The sequence below is a fragment of the Podarcis cretensis genome (genome assembly GCF_951804945.1).
Source record: "Podarcis cretensis genome assembly, chromosome: 8".
NCBI lineage: Eukaryota > Metazoa > Chordata > Lepidosauria > Squamata > Lacertidae > Podarcis > Podarcis cretensis.
The window spans coordinates 89,742,508-89,766,515 of NC_137177.1; the positions used below are offsets into that span (position 1 = coordinate 89,742,508).

Genomic DNA, 24,008 nt, shown 5'->3' on the forward strand with positions numbered 1-24,008 from the left:
TAAACCAGAAGAATCAATGTGAGAGAATATTGCCCCAAGCAGAGGTGCCCACCAGTCAATATTGGACTTCAAAAGTTCTGGGGGCAGGTGATCAATGCCTGGGGCTTTCTTGTTTTTTAGCTGCGTAATTAGGTCTTTTACCGCAGTCGTGGACACTGGGGGCCAAGCTGGTAAGTTTTCTGGAGACACTGTTGGGTGATTAAGGGTGAGCATCCTGGTCTAGGAAAAGTGAGCTTTAGTACTGCGTCCATTCTTAGGGTTCAACAGTACAAATTGGCCCACTCAATGCTTCAGTAGGCCTGATATGGTACGCCAGAAACAGGATGTGTCTTTGTTGTACGAGGCCTTTATTAGGCTGTACCAGGCGTTTCTTCCATCTCTGCAAGACAGAGAGCTTAAAAGCTGTTTCTGTGCTGGGGAATACCCTGTACAAAAATAGCTTTTAAGCTCTCTGCATTCTGTGCATTCAATTTGTTCAGTTTTAGCCAGCCAGCCTTCAGCCAGGTAAAGTTGAAACTGCACATGTTACCTGTACACAATAAATCGTTACCTGTACACAATTGTGAGTTACCTGTACACAATAAATCGTAGCTATGTGTGTTAGAAAGCTCCCATGATTATGAATACTTATTTAGAGATAAGACCATAAGATTTAAGCTCATTAAAATATTGCAACATATTAGCCACTGATAAGACAGGTATACAGTGGTGCCCCGCAAGACGAATGCCTCGCTAGACGAAAAACGCGCAAGACGAAAGGGTTTTTCGTTTCTTGAGTTGCTTCGCAAGACGAATTTCCCTATGGGCTTGCTTCGCAAGACGAAAACGTCTTGCAGGTTTGCTTCCTGTTTCTTAAAGCCGTTAATACCCGGGGAATCCGCGCTCCGCAAGACGAAAAAATTGCAAGACGAAGCAACTCGCGGAACAAATTAATTTCGTCTTGCGAGGCACCACTGTACATAACAGTTAACGCACTATGTTGTAAGCACACTAAGAGTTAATCTTGGGAATAAACTTCACATCACATTAATATGAGCACAACCCATACCTCCCACATTATTAGAAAGCAAAGGAAATCCCTTTAACTGCTTTATAAGTCAATGCTTTTTAGAGGTCAAGTGTTGGTTTATGGTTGTGCTCCCTTGATGGGCACCTCCTGATGGGGAGATTTGGCCTTCCCAACTCATTTGTGGTTGACACCTTTAGATTCAGTGGGTTGGGAATGGCAAGAGCACAGGTCAGTAGCTCCATTTGGCTGCTGTGGACAGCATCTGAAATGCCTTCCTTTGTGTTCATCGCAGCCGGACCTGCGCATGTCAAGGCAAGGACCCCAACACCTGCGGTGCCTCTTTCTCCTTCGGCTGCTCTTGGAGCATGTATTTCAATGGGTGCAAATACGCTCGAAGCAAAACGCCCAGGAAATTCAGACTTCAGGGAGACAACCCCAAAGAGGTTAGTGAGACACCCACCCACCACATGCCTCCCTTTGTTTTGCCTGTTCATTTTTCAAGGGGGATTAGGGCTCCAGGGTTCACCAGAATCTCTTAAGGGGAAGAGCAATGACGCGGGATTCTGCCAAAGTTCATGTGAGACTTCCCCAAAAGTAGGCTGACCAAATACCTGCTTGCATTTGGTCAAGCAAGTCATTGCTTCCTTCTTGTAAACGTGAAAGGGCTGGAAAGTAGCCTCTACAAACCATACCAGAAATAAGTGGATGGAAAAAGTTTTGGAATTTGTCCTAATGGCAAAAATATTTAAGAACTGAAGGAGGGGGCTGCTGGCGGCACTAACAGGGAAACTGTATCACAAATTGTAACCATTGTACTGATTACTCCAGAATGAATTTCTTGCTTCCTCATTTGAAAGGTGTTCACAGTTCTTATAAATAATATAGGTTATTGATCACTATGGATCCAACTAAGTTCTGCTCACAGTAGATCAAGTGAAATGAATGAACCTAAGCTTGTCATGCCCATTAATGTTGGTGGGTCTACTGTGAGTAGGACTGGCATTTGGCTACAACTCTATGATGCTAGCTTTTAATATTTGGTAGAAAGGACTGGGTCTTGGTGAAACGCTTGGAAGTATTACCCCTTCTTTTGGAAATGTCCTTGCCAGCAGCAGTTTTTGATGCAGCTCCTTTGAAATGCTTTACTATGGATCCATTTAAAAAAAGGTGAAAGGGTTAGAGGCTATTGTCCTGTAGAAAAGCCCCTGCTTTGTGTGCAGAAAGTCCCAGCCTGAATGAATCTCTGGCATTTCCCATGAAAAAGGATCGCAGGTGATGACAGCGAGGTAGGAAATGACTCTGGGCCTCAGGGAGATGCTTTTGGCTGCTGGGCATAGGAGATTGAACTAGGTAGTCTGACTCATCAATGAGCAGCTATGACTCTCCCATCTCTCACTGCAGGAAGAAGTTCTCAGAAGAAGCTTTCAGGACCTGGCCACAGAAGTCGCCCCACTTTATAGGAGGCTGGCACCCCAGGCCTACAAAAATCAGGTACCTGGAATGGCCCACCATACAGCTCTCTTTTTATTGTGCTGCCGATTTAGGTATAGATCTCAGTGGTTCTCAAACTTTTTTCTCTGGGCCATATTTCAGAATAAAAGTTTGCTTGTGCCACACTGAATTTTTGGCTGGGGGTGGGGTGGGGACCAGCTTCTGGCAGTGCTTGACTGGTAACATTGAACACATCTACTTGATATGCTCACGGGACATCCAGAAAGTATAAAACAATGCAGCTACATAAGAACATAAGTCATTCCAAAATATTATTATAAAGGACCTCTTTGATATGTACCCTACAGTGAGAGGCGTGAGCTTGTAGCATCACTTGATGCTCTTGCTCTCATGTTAAAAGATAGCTATCCATATTCTGCAATAAATAAATGATACTATACAATACTGAAATGTTTTAATGTTCCTTTGCTTATCCTCAAATCTTCCCACCGCACTTGCCATCCTCTCCTGCTGGTGTGCCACAGCCTTTAAGAACCATTGACCTATCCTGTCTATGAGGCTGTTGCCAAGGTCTGTTGCAGGAAATGCTCTGATTTGTTGTATACTGGTTTGACTGGTTTACAGCAGTCTTTGCCCAGCCTCCCATCTTCGAGATGTTGTTGGAACTCAACTCAGCTCCCAAAACATTGGCCAGCACTGCCTGGGGCTGATGGAAGCAACGTCTGGAGGGAACCAGATTGGCACTAGAAGAAGGCAGTATAAAAATATTGAGCAAACAAAAGTTAGTTAGTTAGTTTGATTTATTACGGCCATTGGCCCATATCGAAAACAATACATCAAAATTTATCCATAAACAATACAATTTAAACAATTCCAAGTTAAAACACCCATATAAAACCAATTTTACTTCAATTAAGTAAACACTATACACAATAAGCTCCCTCTATGTAAACCGCAAGGGACGCAGGTGGCACTGTGGGTTAAAGCCTCAGCGCCTAGGGCTTGCCGATCGAAAGGTCGGCGGTTCGAATCCCTGCGGCGGGGTGCGCTCCCGCTGCTCGGTCCCAGCGCCTGCCAACCTAGCAGTTCGAAAGCACCTCCGGGTGCAAGTAGATAAATAGGGACCGCTTACCAGCGGGAAGGTAAACGGCGTTTCCGTGTGCGGCTCTGGCTCGCCAGAGCAGCGATGTCACGCTGGCCACGTGACCCGGAAGTGTCTCCAGACAGCGCTGGCCCCTGGCCTCTTAAGTGAGATGGGCGCACAACCCCAGAGTCTGTCAAGACTGGCCCGTACGGGCAGGGGTACCTTTACCTTTACCTTTATGTAAACCGCAATTCAAATCCCTCAGATTTTGGGGGATATGCGTCTTAGTTCTGGCACTTATTGATGGTTCTTAAGTTTAGCTAAGCTGTTAGAGTCGTACAGTGATCCATTTCTCCTCTTTTGAAATAAGACATTAATCAGGTATCTAGCGACTGCAAGGGATCTACTTGTGTCTTCGTCATTTAATAAGTATATTATTTGGGCTTCCTGAGGTCTGACAGCAATTCTCGATAAATATGGGGCCAGAAACTTGGACCGTGAAGCCGAATGTAATGGACAACAGAAGATTATATGATATAACGATTCTATAGATCCACTTTTACAGTCGCAGAGGAGTGAGATCTGTCCGTTGGAGAGTCTGTTACCCAACACAATTGATGGGAAAACATTGAATCTAGCCTTTATAAAGGCATACCTGTGCATCACCACAGATAAGGTAGTTAAATAAGATGGAAGTTTCGTTGGTGGTGTTAAGCCAAGGTTTAGCGGCGAACAGGTGCCACCACCTGTCGCAATATTAAATTGTAAATCCATCTCCTCTAATTTGTGAGTTATAATTCTCTTGGCAGAAATTAAATCCAATTTTAGTAGTTCAGATGGAGATAGTCCTAAGGACACAAGTTTCCCATGTATTATTTTGAGCAAACAAAAGATGGAGCCCAGGATGGGGCTAGGTAAATAAAGGTTCAGGTCTTTGTGTAATCATAGAATTCTAGAGTTAGAAGGGACACAAATGGTCATTTAGTCCAACCCCCTGCAGTGCAGTCTTGTTTTCAAGGACAGTCCAGTCTTGGACTGCAACTCCCATCAGCTCCAGGCAGCATAATGGTGGATTCCAGGGCAGATGGGAGGGTAGCCCTGGTGGCTGGGGCTGATGGGAGTCCAAAATGTCTGAACAGCACCATGTTGAGAAAGACTGCAGTAGTCCATTGAAAGTGTGGCTGTTGCTTTTGTCTTGGCCCTCAGATTTTAGCCCTTTGTCCCTTTACAGCTCTAACAAATGCCCCCCAAGAGAGGCATGCCTAGCCCCATCTTTGCCCACTTTTAGATTGGAGGCAGGGGCTTTTACCTTCCCCCAGCCTTTTGGTCTCTTCTAGTGGTGCGGGAGCTGTAGTACTGCCTCCTCTCCCTATCTAAAGCTATGTTTTTAGCCTTTATTTGTGTTGCTGTGTTGGTTTTGTTTTGTTTTGTTTTGTTTTGTTTTGTTTTGTTTTGTTTTGTTTTTTATTTATTTATTTATTTTATTTTATTTTGTAAGCCATTTGAGTTGCTGCTGCTGCTGTTGTTACATTTACATTTATTTATAGCCCGCTTTCTCCCAGGTGGCTTACACAAATTAGAATGACACAGATAAAATGCAAAAATTAAAAATGTATGAAAGACAATTGTTACAAAATAATTAAACTCCATCTGATGTCAACTCCAGGGTGACTTCAGTATCGTCTTATTTTTATTCTACTCCTGACTGTATTCTGTGGGGAGAGGGAGGGTTAGGGAAATTAGGTGAGTTTTTTTGTTTTGTACAACTTCATGCTTTGTATTTAATAATAATAATAATAATAAGACAACAACAGGTTTTAAAAGTTACATATTAATATAAACAAACAAACCATACGTCTTTCCCAAGGTACTGCTGTGATTTGAGTTGCTGTCTTATCTCATCAGGTTACAAATGAGGATATAGCAATAGACTGCCGGCTTGGACTGAAAGAGGGGAGGCCCTTCTCTGGTGTGACAGCATGCATGGACTTCTGCGCTCACGCTCACAAAGACCAGCATAACCTTTACAATGGGTGTACTGTGGTAAGGAAGCATCATCGCTCATTTTATTAATTATTCATTGCATAAATGATACAATAACAGCATTCGTTTTCCTCAAGGAACTCAAGGTGGCATACATGATTCCACCCCCTATATTTTTATCCTGTGAGGCAGGTTGGGCTGAGAGGCACAAAGTCACCAGGTGAACTTCATGGCTGGAGGTTTGAACCCTGATCTCTCCCAGATCCTAGTCTAACATTCTAACCACTACATCTGGCTCTCATTTTGGTTTTAGTGTGTGTGTGGTTTTTTTTGTTTTTTTGTTTTTGCATTTCTTTCTGGAAAGTTCCACAGGGGTGGCTGTCTTAGCCGGTTACAGCAAAGCTGCTAAGATTCTTGTAAGCCATTCTTCACCAACATGGAACTTTCCTTTTTTATATATATATATAATATTTATTCAAAATTCAAGAATAACAAAAAACAAGAAAAGAAAAATACAAAATACAAGATACAAAATACAATGAGAAATAACAACACCCAAAAAGAAAAAATACATCCACTTAGGAAAAAAAAAACCTGATCAAACCTTTACATAACTTTCTTCCTTTACTTATTTCCTTGACTTCCTCTCACCTCCCAATTTTGTATTCTTATTCAAATCATTATTTCAGCAAATCCTTCCAACCTTATTTTCATTTAAGTAGTTTAACATAATATATTACAATTTAACGTCCTCTCTTTTCGTCAATTTCATCAACTCGTCTTTACTTAGTCCTTTATGTCATTTCAACCAAAACCATCTAATTTTCTTTTTCCAACATCTTTCTAACAGTCCTTAATTTTACAATGTTTTTGAAGATATACTTTGAATTTTTTCCAATCTTCTTCCACTGACTCTTCTCCCTGGTCCCGGATTCTGCCAGTCATCTCAGCCAATTCCATATAGTCCATCACTTTCGTCTGCCATTCTTCTTGGGTGGGCAATTCTTGTGTCTTCCAATACACCAACATGGAACTTTCCAAATGCTTTGGACAACTGCCTCCATCAGCCAAATTAAGATGCAGCTGACTTCGTGCATTTGACTAAATGAACTCTAATCCATGGAAACTTTCTGACGTAATCCACTTGAAGGTGTCACTGCAGTTGTGGAAGGAAGAGTAGGAGGCTTGTTGGCCAAGCAAAGATATTTTGTCTTTATTGTGTGAAAGTGAAGCAGAAACTGAAACACAGCTCAGGGAGACCCAAATTAAGGGAGTACATGGCCTTAAGACAACCTTCGACAACTTGGTGTCCTCCAGTTGTTTGGCTACAACTCTCCTGGTTGGAGTTGACGGAAGTTGTAATCCAGCAGCGTCTGGTGGGCACCAGGTTGGAGAAGTCCACCTTAAGGAAATGAAATATGATGCCTGAATGAGGATGGATGGATGACTCTGTGATCTGTGTCATGTTTGCTGGTTGGAAGATTCATGGAGGAGAAGGTTCTTGATGGCCACAATACATGATGGCTCTGCAGTTGGAGGCAGCAGTGCTTCTCTAAATACCAGCTGCTAGAAAGCACAGGAGAGTAGAGTCCTTTTGTGCTCGTCTTGCTTGTGGGTTTACCTTTGGAGCATCTTGTTGGCCCCTGTGAGAACATAATGCTGGCCTAGATGGGCCAGTGGTCTCATCCAGCATATGTTCTTATGTTAGGCATTCAGCCATATACTCATGGTGTCTCGCTTTAGCATTTTTTATTTAAAAGTGTTTCAATATGTGCTTCAAATACCCATTTCTAAACACATTTTCTTTCAAGATACCACATTTTAAAATGCCCCATTGTAAATGTTGTGAGCCGAGGATTGTTTTGCAATATTCAGAGCAGTGCAAAATCCACGGGATAGTGATGTTACAATCTGCACACTTGTCAGGGAAGGGCCGTGGCTCACTGGTAGAGCGCTGGCTGTGCAAGCAAAAGCTCCCTGGCATATCATTGGGGGATGGGAGGCACTCCTGTCTGAAAGCCTTGAGATCCACTACCAATCAGCACGGGCAATACTGAGCTAGCTGGACCAATAAGGCTACTTCCTCTTTCCCATGTTCTACATCAGGTCAGTTCATATCAGGAAGATGGAATTTCTCCACCATCCCTAAGGTACCTTGCAATTAAAAACAAAGCAAATAGGTCTTGAGGAATTCAGATTGAGATTACACTGGGGAGGGGGGGGGAGCTGAGAGGAGGGAATGTGTGTCGTCCCCCCCAGTTTGCTTAACTTGTAGAAATAACCTCCAAGCTAGAGGGGTGCTGTGGTTTTCAATGGGAAAACAGTTTTGGAGTTAAGGTTAACCCTTTGCCTGCCATATTGCCCACTCTAGATCCCCTCCCACTCTAATAGCTGCAGTTAATACTTTACCTGTCATAGTGGGTTTTCTCTAATTAACCAGATCAGTTGAGGTGTTCAGGATAGCTTTAACTGGTTAAATAAGCGGCCGCTGAGGAATCTGCAAAGGTTTAGTCCAGGCATAGGCAAACTCAGCCCTTTGGATGTTTTGGGACTACAACTCCCATCATCCCTAGCTAACAGGACCAGTGGTCAGGGATGATGGGAGTTGTACTCCCAAAACATTTGGAGGGCGAGTTTGCCTATGCCTGGTTTAGTCCATAGGCCTATTAATTACACAGGCTTATACACAGGTACTTGCTCTCACACACAGAAATTAAGTCACCTTCCCAGAGGGAAAGCAGGCCTCTGTTATCAGAGCTGCCCAATTCAGAGAGAAGAACAGGCTGCCTCCTGCACAAACATTATTTTTTTAAAAAAAATAATATTTATTAAAGTTTTAAAGGTTACAAAAGAGAAAGAAAAAAGAAAAAGAAAAGTACAATCAATTTTAAAAAAAACAATACAAACAATACAAACAATTAAAAAACAAAAACAAATCAAACCTTCCCATAACTTAACTTTCATTTGCTTATTTCCTTGACCTCCTCACACCTCCCTTTTTTGTATTCTAGTTCTGTTATATATTTCAGCAAATCCTTTCCATCTTTGTTTTTATCCTAATAATTTATCTTAATATACTATAATTTTACAGTCTCTTCTTTCACTAATTACCAATCCATTTTTACTTAAACCTTTATATCATTTCTGCTAAAACCACATAACTTCATTCCAACATCCTTCTAACATTCCTTAATTTTACAATGTTTCTGTAAATAGACTTAAAATTTCTTCCAATCTTCTTCCACCGACTCTTCTCCTTGGTCTCGGATTCTGCCAGTCATTTCCGCCAGTTCCATGTAGTCCATCACCTTCATCTGCCATTCTTCCCTGGTGGGTCCTGCACAAACATTATTGTCACAGAACCCCCTATAAGGTATTTAGGTAGAAAAACTAGCCAAATATATTCATGATAAATAAATGAGAAAGATGGACTCTAATGCAAACCTCCTAGATGGAAAAGATGGCAACAGTTAAGATTATGATACCTCCCAAAATACTATTCTTCTTAAATCTTCCACTCAAAGTAGACCTAAGTATAATAAAGGCATGCCCAAAACTATGGGCAGTTTTCCGTCTGGGAGAAGAAAAAGCCTAGGGCATCTGCTGAGACATTAAGAAATACAATAAAAGATGGATAATTGTCTTTCCCTTCATAACTAAACTTCTGTTAACTGTTGCCAGAAGATTTCTTTGTCAAAGTTGGGTAATAAAAAAAAAGGAGAACATCATCCATGAGAGAATGGATAACTAAAATACGGGACGTAGTATGTGTGGTTAAGCTTACATGTATGGTGAGAACTAGAGAGGGTAGACAACAAGGAAACATCTTCATTTTGAAACGGAGCCTTTTCATAATGTACTGGAGTGGAGTAAAAGGTACAGGAGAATGCAAATCCATTTGTGTTACTTGGAACTTCGTGATACTAATTTATTATGTTTGATTTTGGTGTGGCAATCTTTTCCTTCATGTTTAGCTTTAGATACCACATTTTACTCTACTTTTATTTCATTTTATTCGCCATCTGTTATTATATTTTTTATGTTTTGTTATATACACACACAAACAAAAACAAAACAAAACAAAACAAACATTCCTGACACATTAATTAGACAGTCTGAGTGAGCAGATTCTTCTAGCAGTATCCTATCCTTTCACACACTCTTTTTATCCCACATGTAGCCTGCCTATCATGGCATATATTATAAATTCATACTACACTATTCACAGCTCTATCTCATCACATCAGTTTGACCTAAATAAATAACCTGTGATTAATTGGCTCAGGTAAAGTGAAAGTATTTGTTCAACCAGCTGGCAATAGATATGCCGTCTTGAAATTCTCATTCTTCTAGGCATGCCTGAAGTCACCTTTTAGACTCTGGCCTTGCCGTTTTGTGTGTCCCCATTGAATTAGCTAACTGGGACTCCTGTGTGTTGTCTGGCCACTTCTTTAGGTGTGTACCTTGACAAAAGAAGACAATCGTACCACTGGGAGGATACCTGAGGATGAACAGCTGCATGTCCTTCCACTGTATAAAATGTCCCCCACCGATGAGTTTGGCAGCGAGGAGAATCAAGCTGCAAAGGTGGGCACAGGGGCAATCCAGGTTCTCACCTCCTTCCCCAGAGAGGTGAGGAAGCTTCCTGAGCCAGCCAAGTCTTGCAGGCAGAGGCAGCTGGAAGCCAGGAAGGCAGCTGCTGAGAAAAAGAAAATGCAGAAGGAGAAGCTGATTACACCTGAGAAAATCAAGCAGGAGGTTTTTGAGATGCCACCACTTCAGCAGGATGAAGGTGAGGGCAACAGGGGTTGGGAGCTGAGAAGGCCACTTGTCTTGTGCGTTTGATGTGCTAATCTGGTTAGGTTTCTTACACAGCTGCTGTTGGGATGCAGTCTGATCAATAGTTTTCAAAGTTTCTGCCCTTTGGGAATGCTTTATTAATCAATATCTCCGTTGAGGCACTGCTAGGCACAAGCAAAGGATTGTGGGACATGTTTTTGGGTGACAATCAGATTATTAGCTAGCCATCTGGGCCTCACCATTTTCCTGTGCAACCTGTGTACTCTCTATCAGCTTTTCCCAGCTTGGGACCCTCCAGAAGTTTTGGACTACAACTCCCATCAGTCCTAGTCTGCACTGCCATATTGGCATGGCTGTGCTGGCTGGAGTTGATTGGAGTTGTAGTTGAAAACATCCAAAGGGCATCAGGTCCAGGAATGCTACTTTAGAACAATATTTTTCGAGTTAGTTGCATGCCACCCGACTTACTCCAAAGTCACCACCAGTTGGAAAGCACGGCTCAAGAGCATGGCAAAAAACACTTTCTGCACAACTTAGAGGAAGATTGGTAATGGTAGATGAGTCTTTCCCGGAAGATTGCTGTCCTCAATTACTATTTTCATTTGTAAATTTCATTTCTATTCCACACTTTGTCCAAGCAGTTCAGGTCAAGCATTCATGGTTCTCTCCTCATAAGAAAGAACCCTGTGAGGAAGGTTAGGCTGAGAAACAGTGACTAGCTCAAGGCTTCCTCTAGACTGAGTGGGTTTTTGAACTTGGGTCTCCTAGTCTAATATTCTAGCCACTATACCACAATGACTTTCTCATTCACATTCTTGTTGATGAATCTCTAAAGCTGCCAGGAAAGCAGAGGGTTTCATGGAACCTAGGTTGATGATGAAGATGATGATATTTGCATATTCAACAAAGAAAGAAAGAAATTAAATTAAATTAAAGAAGGGGGGAAACAAAAAAAATCAGCATAATCATAATAATATACTAATAATGCCAATAATAGTAGACCATCATCCATTCACATTGTAGATACAGTTGCCATCAGCACACAAATCTTAAAATGAGACATATAAGTTAATACAAGCCATCCAGATGTCGGGCCAACCATATGAAATTGATGCCTATATGAAATATGTCTGAATGTAGCCGGGACGGTAAGGTAATTATGTAATAGACGGTGGGTGTTTATCCTTCCGGGTTTGAGGTATAAGCCTCTTAGGTTGTCTTAGTTTTGAAATTATCAGCATTGATAATTAATGATGGTGCGAATGACCACTGTTGGTTTGGGTGGCAGAAATCCTGTTCAGAAAGCTTATCTTCAGTTCTGTGAGAAGCCCCAGGGCAAGAAGCGAACGGCATGCTCCATAAAAATTCTGGAGCATCACAACTTGCTCCATTGTTCTCTTTCCTTTGTTTTTGTGGTGGGGACTGGATTGTAGCACTGCTGCCAAGATCACAAGATTTGCCAGGAGGATTTTGCAAAGGAAAATAAATATGGTTGGAATGTGCTTTGCAGGATGATTTGAGATTCCCTCGCCCATACCCTGTCTGTGGGGGCAGAGATATATCCATGATGCAACATTAGTGATGTGTCTTAGGCAGTGCAGTCACACACACAAGTCAAGTGCACAGAGAGAGAGAGGATTTCTCAGTTTTCCTGAAGGTGGTCAAACTTTGCCACTTAGGAGGATAGTGCAGACTATCACAATGTGCATGTAGCCACTTGGTTATGTTTCCCCCTCCTAAATGGCGTTCTTAGACACTCAGGCAAGGGACAGAAACTCTGCTAGTGTAAACAGAACACTAGCCAGAAGAGTGGCCCAGCTCTTCAAAGGTCTTGCGCCAAAGAAGCAATCCTGTTTCTGCAAATTAACATTGGTTCTTGTTTTGCATCTGCAGATATGGCTTTGAAAAGTGGACATTCCCAGCGGTCAGTCAAACCTTCCATCAAAGTGGAACCTCAGAACCACTACAACACTTTCAAGTACAATGGGAACGCTGTTGTGGAAAGCTACTCGGTGCTGGGGAACTGCAGGCCCTCTGACCCATACAGCATGAACAGTGTTTACTCATACCATTCCTACTATGCACAGCCTAACCTGCCTTCCATGAATGGGTTGCATTCAAAGTTCTCTCTTCCATCCTTTGGGTATTATGGATTTTCCAGCAATCACATGTTTCACTCCCAGTTTTTGAATTACGGTGACACAAGGAATGCACCCTGGGCAGGCACCAGCTACGAGAAGAAGCCTGACGTCCAAATGTTGCAAAATAACTTGAGCCATGGTTACAAGAATTCCGAACAGTTAGATGAAATCCCACCCACTGTACGAAACAAAAACCACCACCAGCGCACCTACGAGAGATCCAGCAGGCATTCAGGCAAGCCCACGGCTGTGCCCCAGAGGTGTAACTCTGTCCCTGCAGAAGCCCTGTCATTTGCACAAAACACAAACTGCTTCAATCACCGAACAATCAAGCAAGAACCAATGGACTCTTTGTCACACATGGAGTCTTTTCAGAGAGCGGCTGCTATTAATGGCCAAAATCCAAATCTGAACCTGTCTGATTTGTCCATGTCATCTCAGAATGGAGGCCCAGAACAACAGTGGAGCCCTTACAAAGTCAACAGAAATGAGTCCCCTTCGGACAGGACTAGTCATGCTGAGAGCCCTTGGAACATGTTTACACCCAATGACAATGCCGGCGTTCTCAATGCAAACACACAGAGTAAGTCCAGCTTGTTTGGTTCCCACTCAAATGCTACCAGGTTACCACAGTCCCACCTCTTGGAAAAACAGTGGAATATGTTTCCTACAGAAGGACAGCCTTTGCCACCTGGCCCTGATGTGCTGGGGAAATCATGGAGCCCTTGCAAAGTCAACGAGAACTCTTCAGCCTTTTCAGTGAATTCAAACCTTCAGGAGAAGCCCTGGAACTTGGGGCAGCTGAATTTTGGTTCCATCAAGGGAAACTCCAGACTTCAAGATGAACTTTGGGGTTCTGCCAAAGCAGATGACAGAAGGACTCCTACACCGGGCACAGGATTACCCAGCAGACCATGGGCTTCCTTTGGCTCATTGCCCTCTGTGGCATCAGGTGTGTGTGGGGAGAAGCCATTCCCTTCCTTGAAAGCCGATGGTGGTACAATGCTTCTGGATGCTGGCCAGGAAGAAAGGCCATGGGACTCATTCAGCTTAGATGACAGCATGGAAGAGACACCCGAAAAGAGCATCAAGGAGGAGGAAGAGGAGGAGGATGAAGAGGTGTGGTCAGACAGTGAACACAACTTTCTGGATGAGAACATTGGCGGGGTGGCAGTGGCTCCAGCCCACGGCTCTATCCTCATAGAGTGCGCAAGGCGAGAGCTACATGCCACCACCCCGCTGAAGAAGCCCAACCGGTGTCACCCCACACGCATCTCCCTGGTCTTCTACCAGCACAAGAACTTAAACCAGCCCAATCATGGACTTGCCCTCTGGGAAGCAAAGATGAAACAGCTGGCAGAGAGAGCCCGGGCGAGGCAGGAGGAGGCAGCCAGGCTTGGGCTCCAGCAGGACATCAAAGCCTTTGGCAAGAAGCGGAAATGGGGAGGCAGCTTGGCCACTGAGCCCCAGCAGAAGGAGAAGAAAGAAACTGTCCCAACCCGGCAGGCCCTGGCCATCCCAACAAACTCAGCTATCACTGTGTCCTCTTATGCCTACACCAAGGTAACTGGGCCGTACAGTCGCTGGATTTGAGCAGAGCGCAGCTGGCATGGGGCCATTTTACCTCAAAGTCTGCAGCACTGGAACACAGTGCTGGTTTGTGGTGCTTTTTCCTTCGTGTGTCGGAGAGAAATACGAAGCCAGGCCAAGTGTGACATTTCCAGTATATTATCTGCACTTGGGAGTTGAGCTGAAGAAACTTATTGCTGTTAACATTTTTCAGTAATCTAAAAATATTTATATCTGTGCATTTTTAATCTGTACATCATGATAATGGCAAGAGAAATTTGTAGTGTCCTTTCGCAAAGGAGAGCTTTTTAATTCCATTCCAAATACACATGTGTATATTGGATTTTTAACAGAAATTATTACAACTCTGAAGGGGATTATGTGACATAGAAGCAAAAGTTTAAAACTCAGTTGCACCCTAAGCCAATAAGAATCTGCACCATCCATCACATCCAAGTGGGGTAGAAATCTCACTTTAGATACCTCCCAGAAACCAAGACTTACAATTAAAGTAATTGTATAATTTGCTGTGTGATGGTTTCTTAGAGATTTAGTAGATCTCTTCCAGGAAGGAGAAAGGTTGGTGGAAGAATTAAGTAGAGAAGACAAGAGACTACAAATAGGCAACAGTTTCCACCTCATTGGTTTTGAACAGAGCATAAAATTTTGTGTGACACTTCTCTTAACTTGGGAGGGGCCCCCAACAGAATAGATGGATTCACACAGTGGGAAAGCTGTAAAAAGGTGACCCAATTTGCCTGTTTCAATCCTCAAGACAACTGAGTCTGCCTAGAGCATCTCAGGGGAGTACCAGTCCTCTGGCATGAGTGCAGCTGGCACACGTTGCTGTCTGTGTAAAAATTATGTCGTGTAAACCACTGCAAAGTCAGGTTTGCTGTCAGCTTGTGGCCTAACTTTAACCAGTTTCAGAGGAGGTGGAAATGAAAAGAATGAAGATAAAGATATTATTTCTGCCACTGCGTGAGGTTACGTTTTTATTTAAAGGCAAGTTCTTGAATGAAGTTCTTTTGCCAAGGCAAGAGGCAGCGGCTGTGCAGCCTGTGTAAAATTAAGCTAGTTTAACTTCTCCATTAACTGTTTTGGCATAAATATCTTACCCAGTTAAATTCATGAAGGAAGGAACTGAGAAAAGGACAGATTTAAGGAGAAGAGGTGGAAGGGGAGGTGGGGAGGACTGGGTAGAAGAGAAGCATCATAAAACAATATTTGGAAGGTGCTGTGTTTGCCCAGGAGGTGACCTGTTGATTTTCATGTCTCTCACTCTGTGGGACTCACAGAATAGCACTTAGCAATGTTTCGGTTCTTGCCAAATTTATCATACAGTGTAACCATCCACACTTAATTTTTCTGTAGGCTAGGCCTGACTATTTTGAACTGATGTCCGCCTCACTTTTGAATCTCTTATTCTGTAGTGGTAAAAGAAAAGCCACTCTGGAAACAAAAGTATCTCGGGCTGAGCTCCTGTATCTTTAAGAAACCATCATGGCAAACCTCTTTTTATCATCTCTGGTGCAGAGTCCAATGAAAAGGAAGGACACAATAGATCTCCTTTGTGCTGTGTTTTCAAAAGGTGCATGCTTACCAAATGAAAATGTCCACACACACCAACCTTTACACGTGGACATTTTCAAATGCAAAAATGAAATTGGCTTATTGTAAGTTTTATTTTATTTTTCTTGTGCCATTTTTTAAAGAGGAAATATCAACGTTATGTGATAACTGATTACTGCAAAACAGCTGGTGCTTTTCAAACTTTGAATCACAACTTTTTAAGGTTAACCTCTCTTTCCCCATCAGTAATGCAAGTTGTCTTAAGAATAGCTGATTCACGTAAGTGGCTACACTCTCTGAAGCCAGGCCTCCCCTCGACAGAAGCATTGTGTTGCTAAAATGATGATAGGAAATCTTCCCTAAATTAGGATGAAATTCACTCTAATTCAGAACCCTTGTACTATTTAAACTACACCAAAAAAGTTTACTTATATCAGGGTTGGTTGTTGTTGTTGTTTTTATTTAAAAAATCTTAATAGGACAGGGCGCAAGGACAGAAGTGTTGTGTAGGAGGAAGTTTGTGTCTGTGGTTCTTTTCCACATTGTGTGAATTTCATCCTTTACTGGGAAAATGTTAATGATGAAGTCCCTGCTGGGCTTTAGGTGCTCTCACTAAATTTGCTCAGAAAATCTCCATGAACTTCCATTGGAATTGGGGGTAGAACCTTCCAGCCTTGAGGCAGCACCTTCAAAGCGTCTCCTCAAAATGGGTGCCATCTTCAGATTGGGTGGCGGCAACTCTTTTGGAAATGGGTGCAAGAGTATTTTGCTGCCTTATACTACGGGTCTTTCTGTAGAAAAAATGGGAGGTCTGACTCCTTCAGCAGAGTAGGTCCCCTATGGCTTTGATAAGCCTGTGCATGCGATTTCTCAACACTGCAGAAGGCCAGAAGATCAAACACGTTCGAGATCTGAAACTGATTATTCCTTGGCCACCTCCTTCTGCACTTAACAGGTGCCTTTTGAGAAAAAAAAATGGCTTGCAAATTAAAACCTGTACATAGCATTTTGTTTACTACGGAACCTTCTCAATCCTCACGCGCTGGAACAGGAAAAAAACTAAACAAAACCAGGATCTCTATACAGCATCCTGAGTGTTTTATGTGGTTCTGATTTTAAACTGTAAATAGAGAAAGATTTTTTTAAAAAAGCACTTTCACCAAGATTTAAAAGAAAAAAAATTACCCAATAACTTGAAGAGCAGTATGTTTTAAAACAGATTATTGCAGGAGAAATGTAAATAGAAACAAAATATTTAACATGCTTTTCCGTCCTTTTTTTGTTTTTACTGTATTCTGTAAAGATGCTTTTTTTTTTTTTTGGCAAGGGGAAAATCAATGAATGATAATTGATTTCATATGCATACCCATGAGCGTATCGTGCTTGTTAAGAATTGTTCCAAGTCAGATTTATAGGAAATGTTCTGAATGTCCTAGGATGATAGTGATGTCGTCCCATGCAAGGCCCGATCCGCCACTTCTGTAAATCAGCCATTGATTTCAGTGGGGCTGCTCTGAAGGCCATTCTACATGTTTGTCGAATCATGGACTAGTAGGCCTGCCTTGATTATATCACTTCAGGCTTCAGGTGGGAAAATCACATTTCTTTAAAGATTCACGTGGTCCCTCACCCCATAAACAACTACACGAAGTGGAACAGCTTTCTCTCTGTTATTTTAGATTTCTGCATGCAGGGAGGGTTGTTTATTTCTATTTAATGTTGAGGCGTCTGCTATCTGAAGTCTGCTGTGGTCCAAATCCAGGAGGTCTCTGCATAAGCATGTAGCTCCAGCCCTCAGTTAAATCACCACATATTCCATCTTCTCAGGCTTTTTAGGCCAATGGCTGCTTGCTATTGACTAATGTAGAATGGATCCGTTAGCCGGCTGTAGTTGGGGGAAAGCATTGGACTTGTATCTCTTTCCAAAAAGATTTTAGTTTGGTTTTTTGGTTACTGTAATTTCCTTGTTAACGTCTCATTTGACTTTCCTATTTTAAAGGTGTTGCAGGGGTGCCTTGGAAGCTTCATTTGCATGACTTTGGAGAGCAAGAAATTGTAATATATGTGGGAAGGGAGGTGTTTCGTTTGGAGGGATGTCGCTGTGCATCTGACCTGTTGAAATCCTATTGTGTGTTCTGCTTCCGTTTAGGGATTTTTCTGAGCTGTCTGATCATGGCATAATGTGGCTCTGGAGCTGTAACTTTCTGACCTAGCAATGGTGCCCTTAAGATCTCTGGGTGAGGGAAATACCTTTTTGTAGAGGCAAGTTTAAAGAACAGGAGCTGTCTTGGGAGTCAGAAGGTGGCAACGCAGGAAGACCCATGAATTATTCCAAATTTGACTGTGTCCATTTCCACTGTTTTTTTCACAATAGGAATAGAGAAAAGAAGAAAAACGAATTGGCAGGGCAAGTCCTTTATTTGTCTCACACAAATAATCCAAAAGACCAAATGGTGCTTTCCCTTCACACTGACGCAAGTCCAGAGTGAATAAAACTGGAATAATTGTTCCCTATTGAAATTGTGTGTCTAAGGCAAAATTCTCATTTGCTTCATCTTAGATGGGTTTCTCTAAGACTTTTGGACTGAGATTCTCTCTCTTTTTAAAAAAAGAAATCTGCCACTCCAAACCCATTGTGCCAGGTGTTTGCCAGTATAATTTGTTGATCCTGGTGCAGATAGGAGGCAATCCACATGCTATTTGATTCTGGCAATGGCAGTATTAAATCTATAGCAGCATTATGTGAATGCCACCATAATTTTCTGCAGCACATACGTTATATGCACACTTTAAAACAAGGCTGCTAGAAGTAAAGGCAAAACTCCTGACTCTCAAAATCCTGAATAAATTGATGTACTTAGTATATTTACGAGTAGGGTGCAATCTGAGGTTGTTTCTCACTACGTATATAACCTACCTCGAATCTCAGTTGTTGGGAAAAGTTACCATGCCTCAGATTTATGAATAGAACTGTGCACAGATTATCTACTCCTGCTTTAAAAAAAAAAAGGGGGGGGAAGAATTATTTTATTTGGCAGTCATCTTTTTGCTTGCACATGGACAATTACAGCTCCTGTTGTGGTCAGGGTCATTTAGAAAAGTAAATGGAAACAGATATGTATTTATTTACAAAGGTGCTTGTAAAAGGTGTCTTAAGGGCACCACGTTGGCCCGACCATTCTAAAGTCAACGGGGTAGTGCTAAAAAATGATTACACTTCTCAGTCATAGGAAGTTGGATGTGCCATTATGGCAGGTCTCCCTCAGTCTGCAGCAACGTTTGTGAGCTTAATTATGCTGTTCGTTGCATAGAGCAGCCTTCCCTAGTCTGGTCCCCTTGAAGGACCCATCAACCCCGGCCAGCACAGTCCATGGTCATAGGTGATGGGAGTTGGAGAGCACGAAACTAAGGCTGCCTTAGCTCGTACATCTCTATATGCCCATTGAACATCCTATTGTGAGGTATGGGAAGCCAAGACCACCAGGGCCTTGAGCATCATGTTGGCCTTTTCAGAAAGCATGAATCCTGACTGCAGCCCTTCTCAAAGGCAAAGCAACTTCTGCAGGACGGTAGTGAGAAATTTCTTTGAAATGTATTTTTTGGGGGTAGTGACATGAAACAAGTTAATAGCAACTAGCCCTCAATCATAATAGCTGATGGTGCTAAAATTACAAACAAAACTGTAATCCCTGGGAAAAAAATCTTGAAAAGGGGATCCAGTGGTGCTCCAGCTGAAGTTATTAGCAAACTCCCCTTAAACTTCTCTGGGAGAAATTTGGGTTGGTTAAGGTCCCTTCTTTAAGTGGATTCTTATTTCCTCTGTATGCTTTGCTGAGCTACTGGGCCACCGTGAGTGTCATCTGTTTAAAAATATTTCCTTTGGGGCGCTTACTCTTCTGGGTTAATCAAGAGCTCAAGCAGATCATGGTAAATAATTATTTATGAAGAAAAAATGCATGGACCAAACAGTACAGAAGGCAAAGGAACAATTCTGCATACAGGGGGTCCAGTTTGGGAAGGTGACAAAAAGGCTCATTGCTTGTGAACTTGCTATGAACTTTTGTGTGTGTGTAACAGGAATGTTGTGTTGCTGTCTCTGGTTAGCAGACAGTTGAGGAGCTGCATCAGTGAGACACGAGGTTATCCCATTATATCAGTAGAGTTAGAGAGCTCCCTTCTTTCTATTTATCATAGGTTGTAACTGTGTCCCATAGAAAGGCAGAGAGAGAGAAAAACGAGCAAAGAAGCCCTGAGTTGCTTCAGCTGATGCAATGTCTGCACTGTAGGCTAAAGACACAAATTTTAATAACCGAAATCTTCTGATGAAATGGTGCTATCTTGGTGGGTTTGTTTTAAAAAAGGGTGTTTGGGCTTGTTTGTTTTTGCCAGATTCCATCTTGCTATGGTGCTACAGTATATGTCAAACCAGAGAACTGTACAATTAACTGATAATAGAAAGTTTCAATGTTTTAAATACATGTTTTTTTTAAAGTCTATACTCTGAGTCTGAAATTTACAGCTACTTAATTTTTAGCTCATTTACATGTGTGTAGATCCAGCAGAGGTTACTTTGGTATAAATGACAACTATCCACATCCTAGGGCTAGATCCTTAGCTGATATAAATGGAGCAGCACAGCTTAGGATCAGATGCTGAGAGTTATCTTTTGACTAGTCCTACTTCGCTCAGTGGAATCAGGTGCTGGCAAAACTACCACCAGTGAAAAGGGCTTCTGGGATCAAGCTCAAAGGAAGTTTAACTATGAATAAGTAAAATTTAAAATGCTTTCCTTAAGCAGCTGGAAAATAAGGTACTACAAACTACTTTGAGATAACACTTGTGCCAATTTAGCAAGTGTGCATGGTGCAGGTATATGTAACATTCTGTATTGGTCATTATTATGCAAAAACAATGGGTGCTGAATTGGAAGTTTTGAGGTCACTCCAAGACAGAGCAGCTATTTATAAAGCAATGTAGTTGCGTCTTCTCCAGCTTGCTTGCTTGCTTGCTTTTATAGTTAACAGCAAAAAGTTATGACTTAGTCCTGCATTCCTTAACCAAGGAAAAATCCTTCTTGGACCACATCTGCATCTCAGTGTAAACAGGTTTATTCTATAGATGTTAATATTGAAAACGGACCCAACCTGTTGAAGGTTCATAGTGGAGAAGGGAACCAGGGTCTGGTCACACATGCATTTGCTACCCTTTAGTCTAAAATGCCTGCTTCATTCTGCTACTTTATGATGGCTTTTTCTTTGTATATTGCTATTTGTGAGTAGTTGTGTCTGAAAGTTTTACAAGATACCTTTTTGGTGCTATTTATTTTCTCTCTCACTCTGTCTTTCACTTTCTCTCTCTCTCTTTTGTTCACAAGACTTGTTTTAAATGTGTACAGAAGCCAGGTTTTCATCATATAATAAGCTTGCTGTTATCACAATACATACAAAAAATACCTCAGAAACAGAGTATTGTGGCAACCTGTGATTCAGTTATAGCTAATGGGATTGATACAAATATTAGAAACAAGGTGTGTATTTTATTACGTCAACACTGTACTTGACATCTTATAAACTGTATGGCCTTTGTAGTTCTATTCTTGGGCAAGTTCTCACTTTCAAAATAATTAAACATAATGAGGAATCAGTGTACAGAACTAATAAAAAGGTGAACTGGGAGAGTGGTGCTTTCATTTCAGTAAACAGTAGATTTTACTGAAGTATCTCAGAACAGTGTATGGCCCACATGGGAAAGCATTTTTAGAAAGAAGATCTTAAGCAGCTACATTATCAGTAATCAAATAATAGTTTCTGCACATTTGGTTTAAAAAAATCTGCCCCAATCTCAAACTCTTTTTGCTGCAGAATTTGCAAAGGTTTCCAATGAGGTTTTGATCTGGGAACAGCAAAATCCTGACTTTATTCATCACCACCCCCTCCCCCCCGCCAGCAAAAAGTGCATTATTTTTTCAAATATGCCATCCAGTTGGATTACTCCACTAAGTAGTTTTGAAAATGCAGAAATGACAACGCTGGGTGGACTAAGAAACAGATTCCAGGGGCAAAGATGAAATGTTGGTGCTAGATTGGGACAGATCCCCAGCATATTTCTCTTAGCGCTCTACCACTTCATGGACAGTATGTGACTTGTTTTTCCAGACAGCAAATTATAAATCTTATGGTAACTAGCAAAGAGCAACATTCCTGTATTCTCTTAGGAAGGCAGTTCTCTGTGGAATGCAACAAGAGTCTCGCCTGCATTAAGGATATTTCATGGTCAAGATGTGAATTGTTGTTTCCCTTTTTTGCCTAAGAATAGTAAAGCAAATTGGCCAATTTTGTCTTCTGCTCCAATATCAGGGATATATTTTACAAGTGGTTTTTGTTTGCCATCCTTTTCCTCCTTTTTTGACACCTGTTGTTTAGAGTTTACTCACTGCTGTTCAATCTTTGGAAAACATCTGCTGTCCAGCTGGCTTTTGGCTTTTGATTTTCTTTTTGCGTGTAAAACTAATTAAAAAGGTATAAAGCTGACTTCTAAATACATTTTTTTTTTAAATTTAAGAGAAATGAGGAAAAGAAACAGGTTGGATTTGGCAGACTAATTCAGTTTAGTTAACCGAAGGCTGTAACTTCTCAATGTATTTGATTTCTTGTCTCTTTGAATTCACATTTGGTAAACGAGACCTCCAGTGGAGGCCACCTTGTGGACCACACTTGAAGATTTCTTTGTTGATTTGTGACTGTGGCTACTTGAAATGAAGTTTATCTGGGGTTGGTTGACAAATGGTAGATTTTACAATGTCTCAAGGCAATAGGACTTGTGTATTAAACTGTAGATATCCTTAGTATGGTAAATTTATGCTGATAATTTTATTTTGTATAATTTCCCTCTCTTGTCTGTATTTTTTTTCCTTTCACACTTCTCCCTTCAGTGTCTCTGAAAATTTATTTTTAGGATGCCTAAAAATTGCAAATATGGACCCTCCTTTTTTTAATTTGTATTTTATTATGTTACACAACCAACTGGTTTGTGAAATGTATTATTCCCGATATCTTTAAACTATTGTGGGTGTTTTAATAAATTTTATATTTATTTTTTGCACTCAAATTCTGTGTGTTTTTTTCCTCTCCATCATCCAAGCTTAAGATTTCTTCTCACATTACATTTAAATGGTATTGCAGTAGTAATGCAAGTCATCAGGCTGAATTGCCATCTGCCTTATGCCCGTCATGCCCCGGGCCTCAGAGGACAGAATCCTGCCCTGGCCATGCTGACACTCACTCAACTGCGTGGTCCTCCTTCATGGACGACAACGAGCACGTGGGATGCCTGTCCTTCACCCTTCCTGATACACAGAATAATGTGGCTGGACTGCTTGCTCAACTCATTTGGCTAGTTTCCTATTACGGAGGTCTAAAACAGCAATGGACACACTTAGTTTTCCTGGGCATGTCCATCGAGTCTTCATTGTGACACCCTGCAGTGCCCCCCCCCCGGCTCAGTGTTCAGTGCAGGGAAACCAGTTGTGCTGCCCTAAACCCGCCTCAAAAATCATGCCTCTGCACTCTGGCTTAGCAGACTCTCTGAGCTGCTCCTCTGCTGCTCTGGCTGGCTGGCTGAGGAGTGCAGTCTCCTCTGGCCACCTTGGTGGAGCAGCATAAGGGACTGGGGGTGGGTGCTGATACAGCTCCTTGCCAAGGGCGCTAGAGAGCCTAAGTATGCCTCTGATGCAAAGTCCAATGCCTGTTTTCCTCTGTGTCACATACACACAAACTGCCTTCCTCTTTCTCAGTCAGGTTAGGGCTACCCCAGCAATCTCCCTCTGCCTTGGGCTTGGAGAGTGACTCTCTGGGCAGTGGCATAGTGTGGATTGCCAATGCCCAGGACAAGGCAAGCATTGCAACCCCAACCTGTGGACTGTTAGCACTACCTGAGTCCCTTCCACCAGTCCAGTATTGAACCCCTTCTTACCCCCAAGCATATGCATTGCATTTTAAGAAAATACTGATGTAATTAAAGTAAGATGCATTTAATGATAGTATGCTTAAATGTATTAAAAATCGCTTGGTTTAAATTTGTGCAACTTTTTCAATAACAGTCTTGGAATCTACATTGAAAGCTCTCTCCATGGACAGTATTGCTAGATTACTCATTGTAGATCTTTTGATACATTTTGATTAAAGTTTTGCGATCCTCAACATGGGATGCACTTTTTTCACAGTTGCTGCCATGCACTTGGGTAGCATCTTCACCACCTTGACCCCGAGGTCTTGCTTTGAAGTTGGTGCAGGGGGGAAATCATAGGAGGGTGCAGGGACTGCACGAAGACACAAGAGGGTGCTGTAGCCTAACAAATGAGGATCAAGGAAGCCTTAAAAGCAAAGCTAACATTCTCCTG

At 41.9% G+C, this 24,008-nt stretch overlaps 1 protein-coding gene across 5 annotated transcripts in view; it reads left to right on the plus strand.

Moving 5' to 3' along the window:
* The window catches only part of TET3 (tet methylcytosine dioxygenase 3), a 111,725-nt gene extending 89,566 nt beyond the window's left edge, over positions 1 to 22,159 (plus strand). For all 5 annotated transcript variants that reach the window (XM_079987407.1, XM_079987408.1, XM_079987409.1 and 2 more), the window contains 5 exons: positions 1,302 to 1,452; positions 2,411 to 2,500; positions 5,451 to 5,588; positions 9,984 to 10,320; positions 12,222 to 22,159. In XM_079987407.1, coding sequence (XP_079843533.1) covers positions 1,302 to 1,452; positions 2,411 to 2,500; positions 5,451 to 5,588; positions 9,984 to 10,320; positions 12,222 to 14,062 — 2,557 coding nt within the window. In that variant the 3' untranslated portion in view covers positions 14,063 to 22,159. The remainder of the gene's footprint in view (positions 1 to 1,301; positions 1,453 to 2,410; positions 2,501 to 5,450; positions 5,589 to 9,983; positions 10,321 to 12,221) is intronic.
* The last annotated feature ends 1,849 nt before the right edge of the window (positions 22,160 to 24,008 follow it).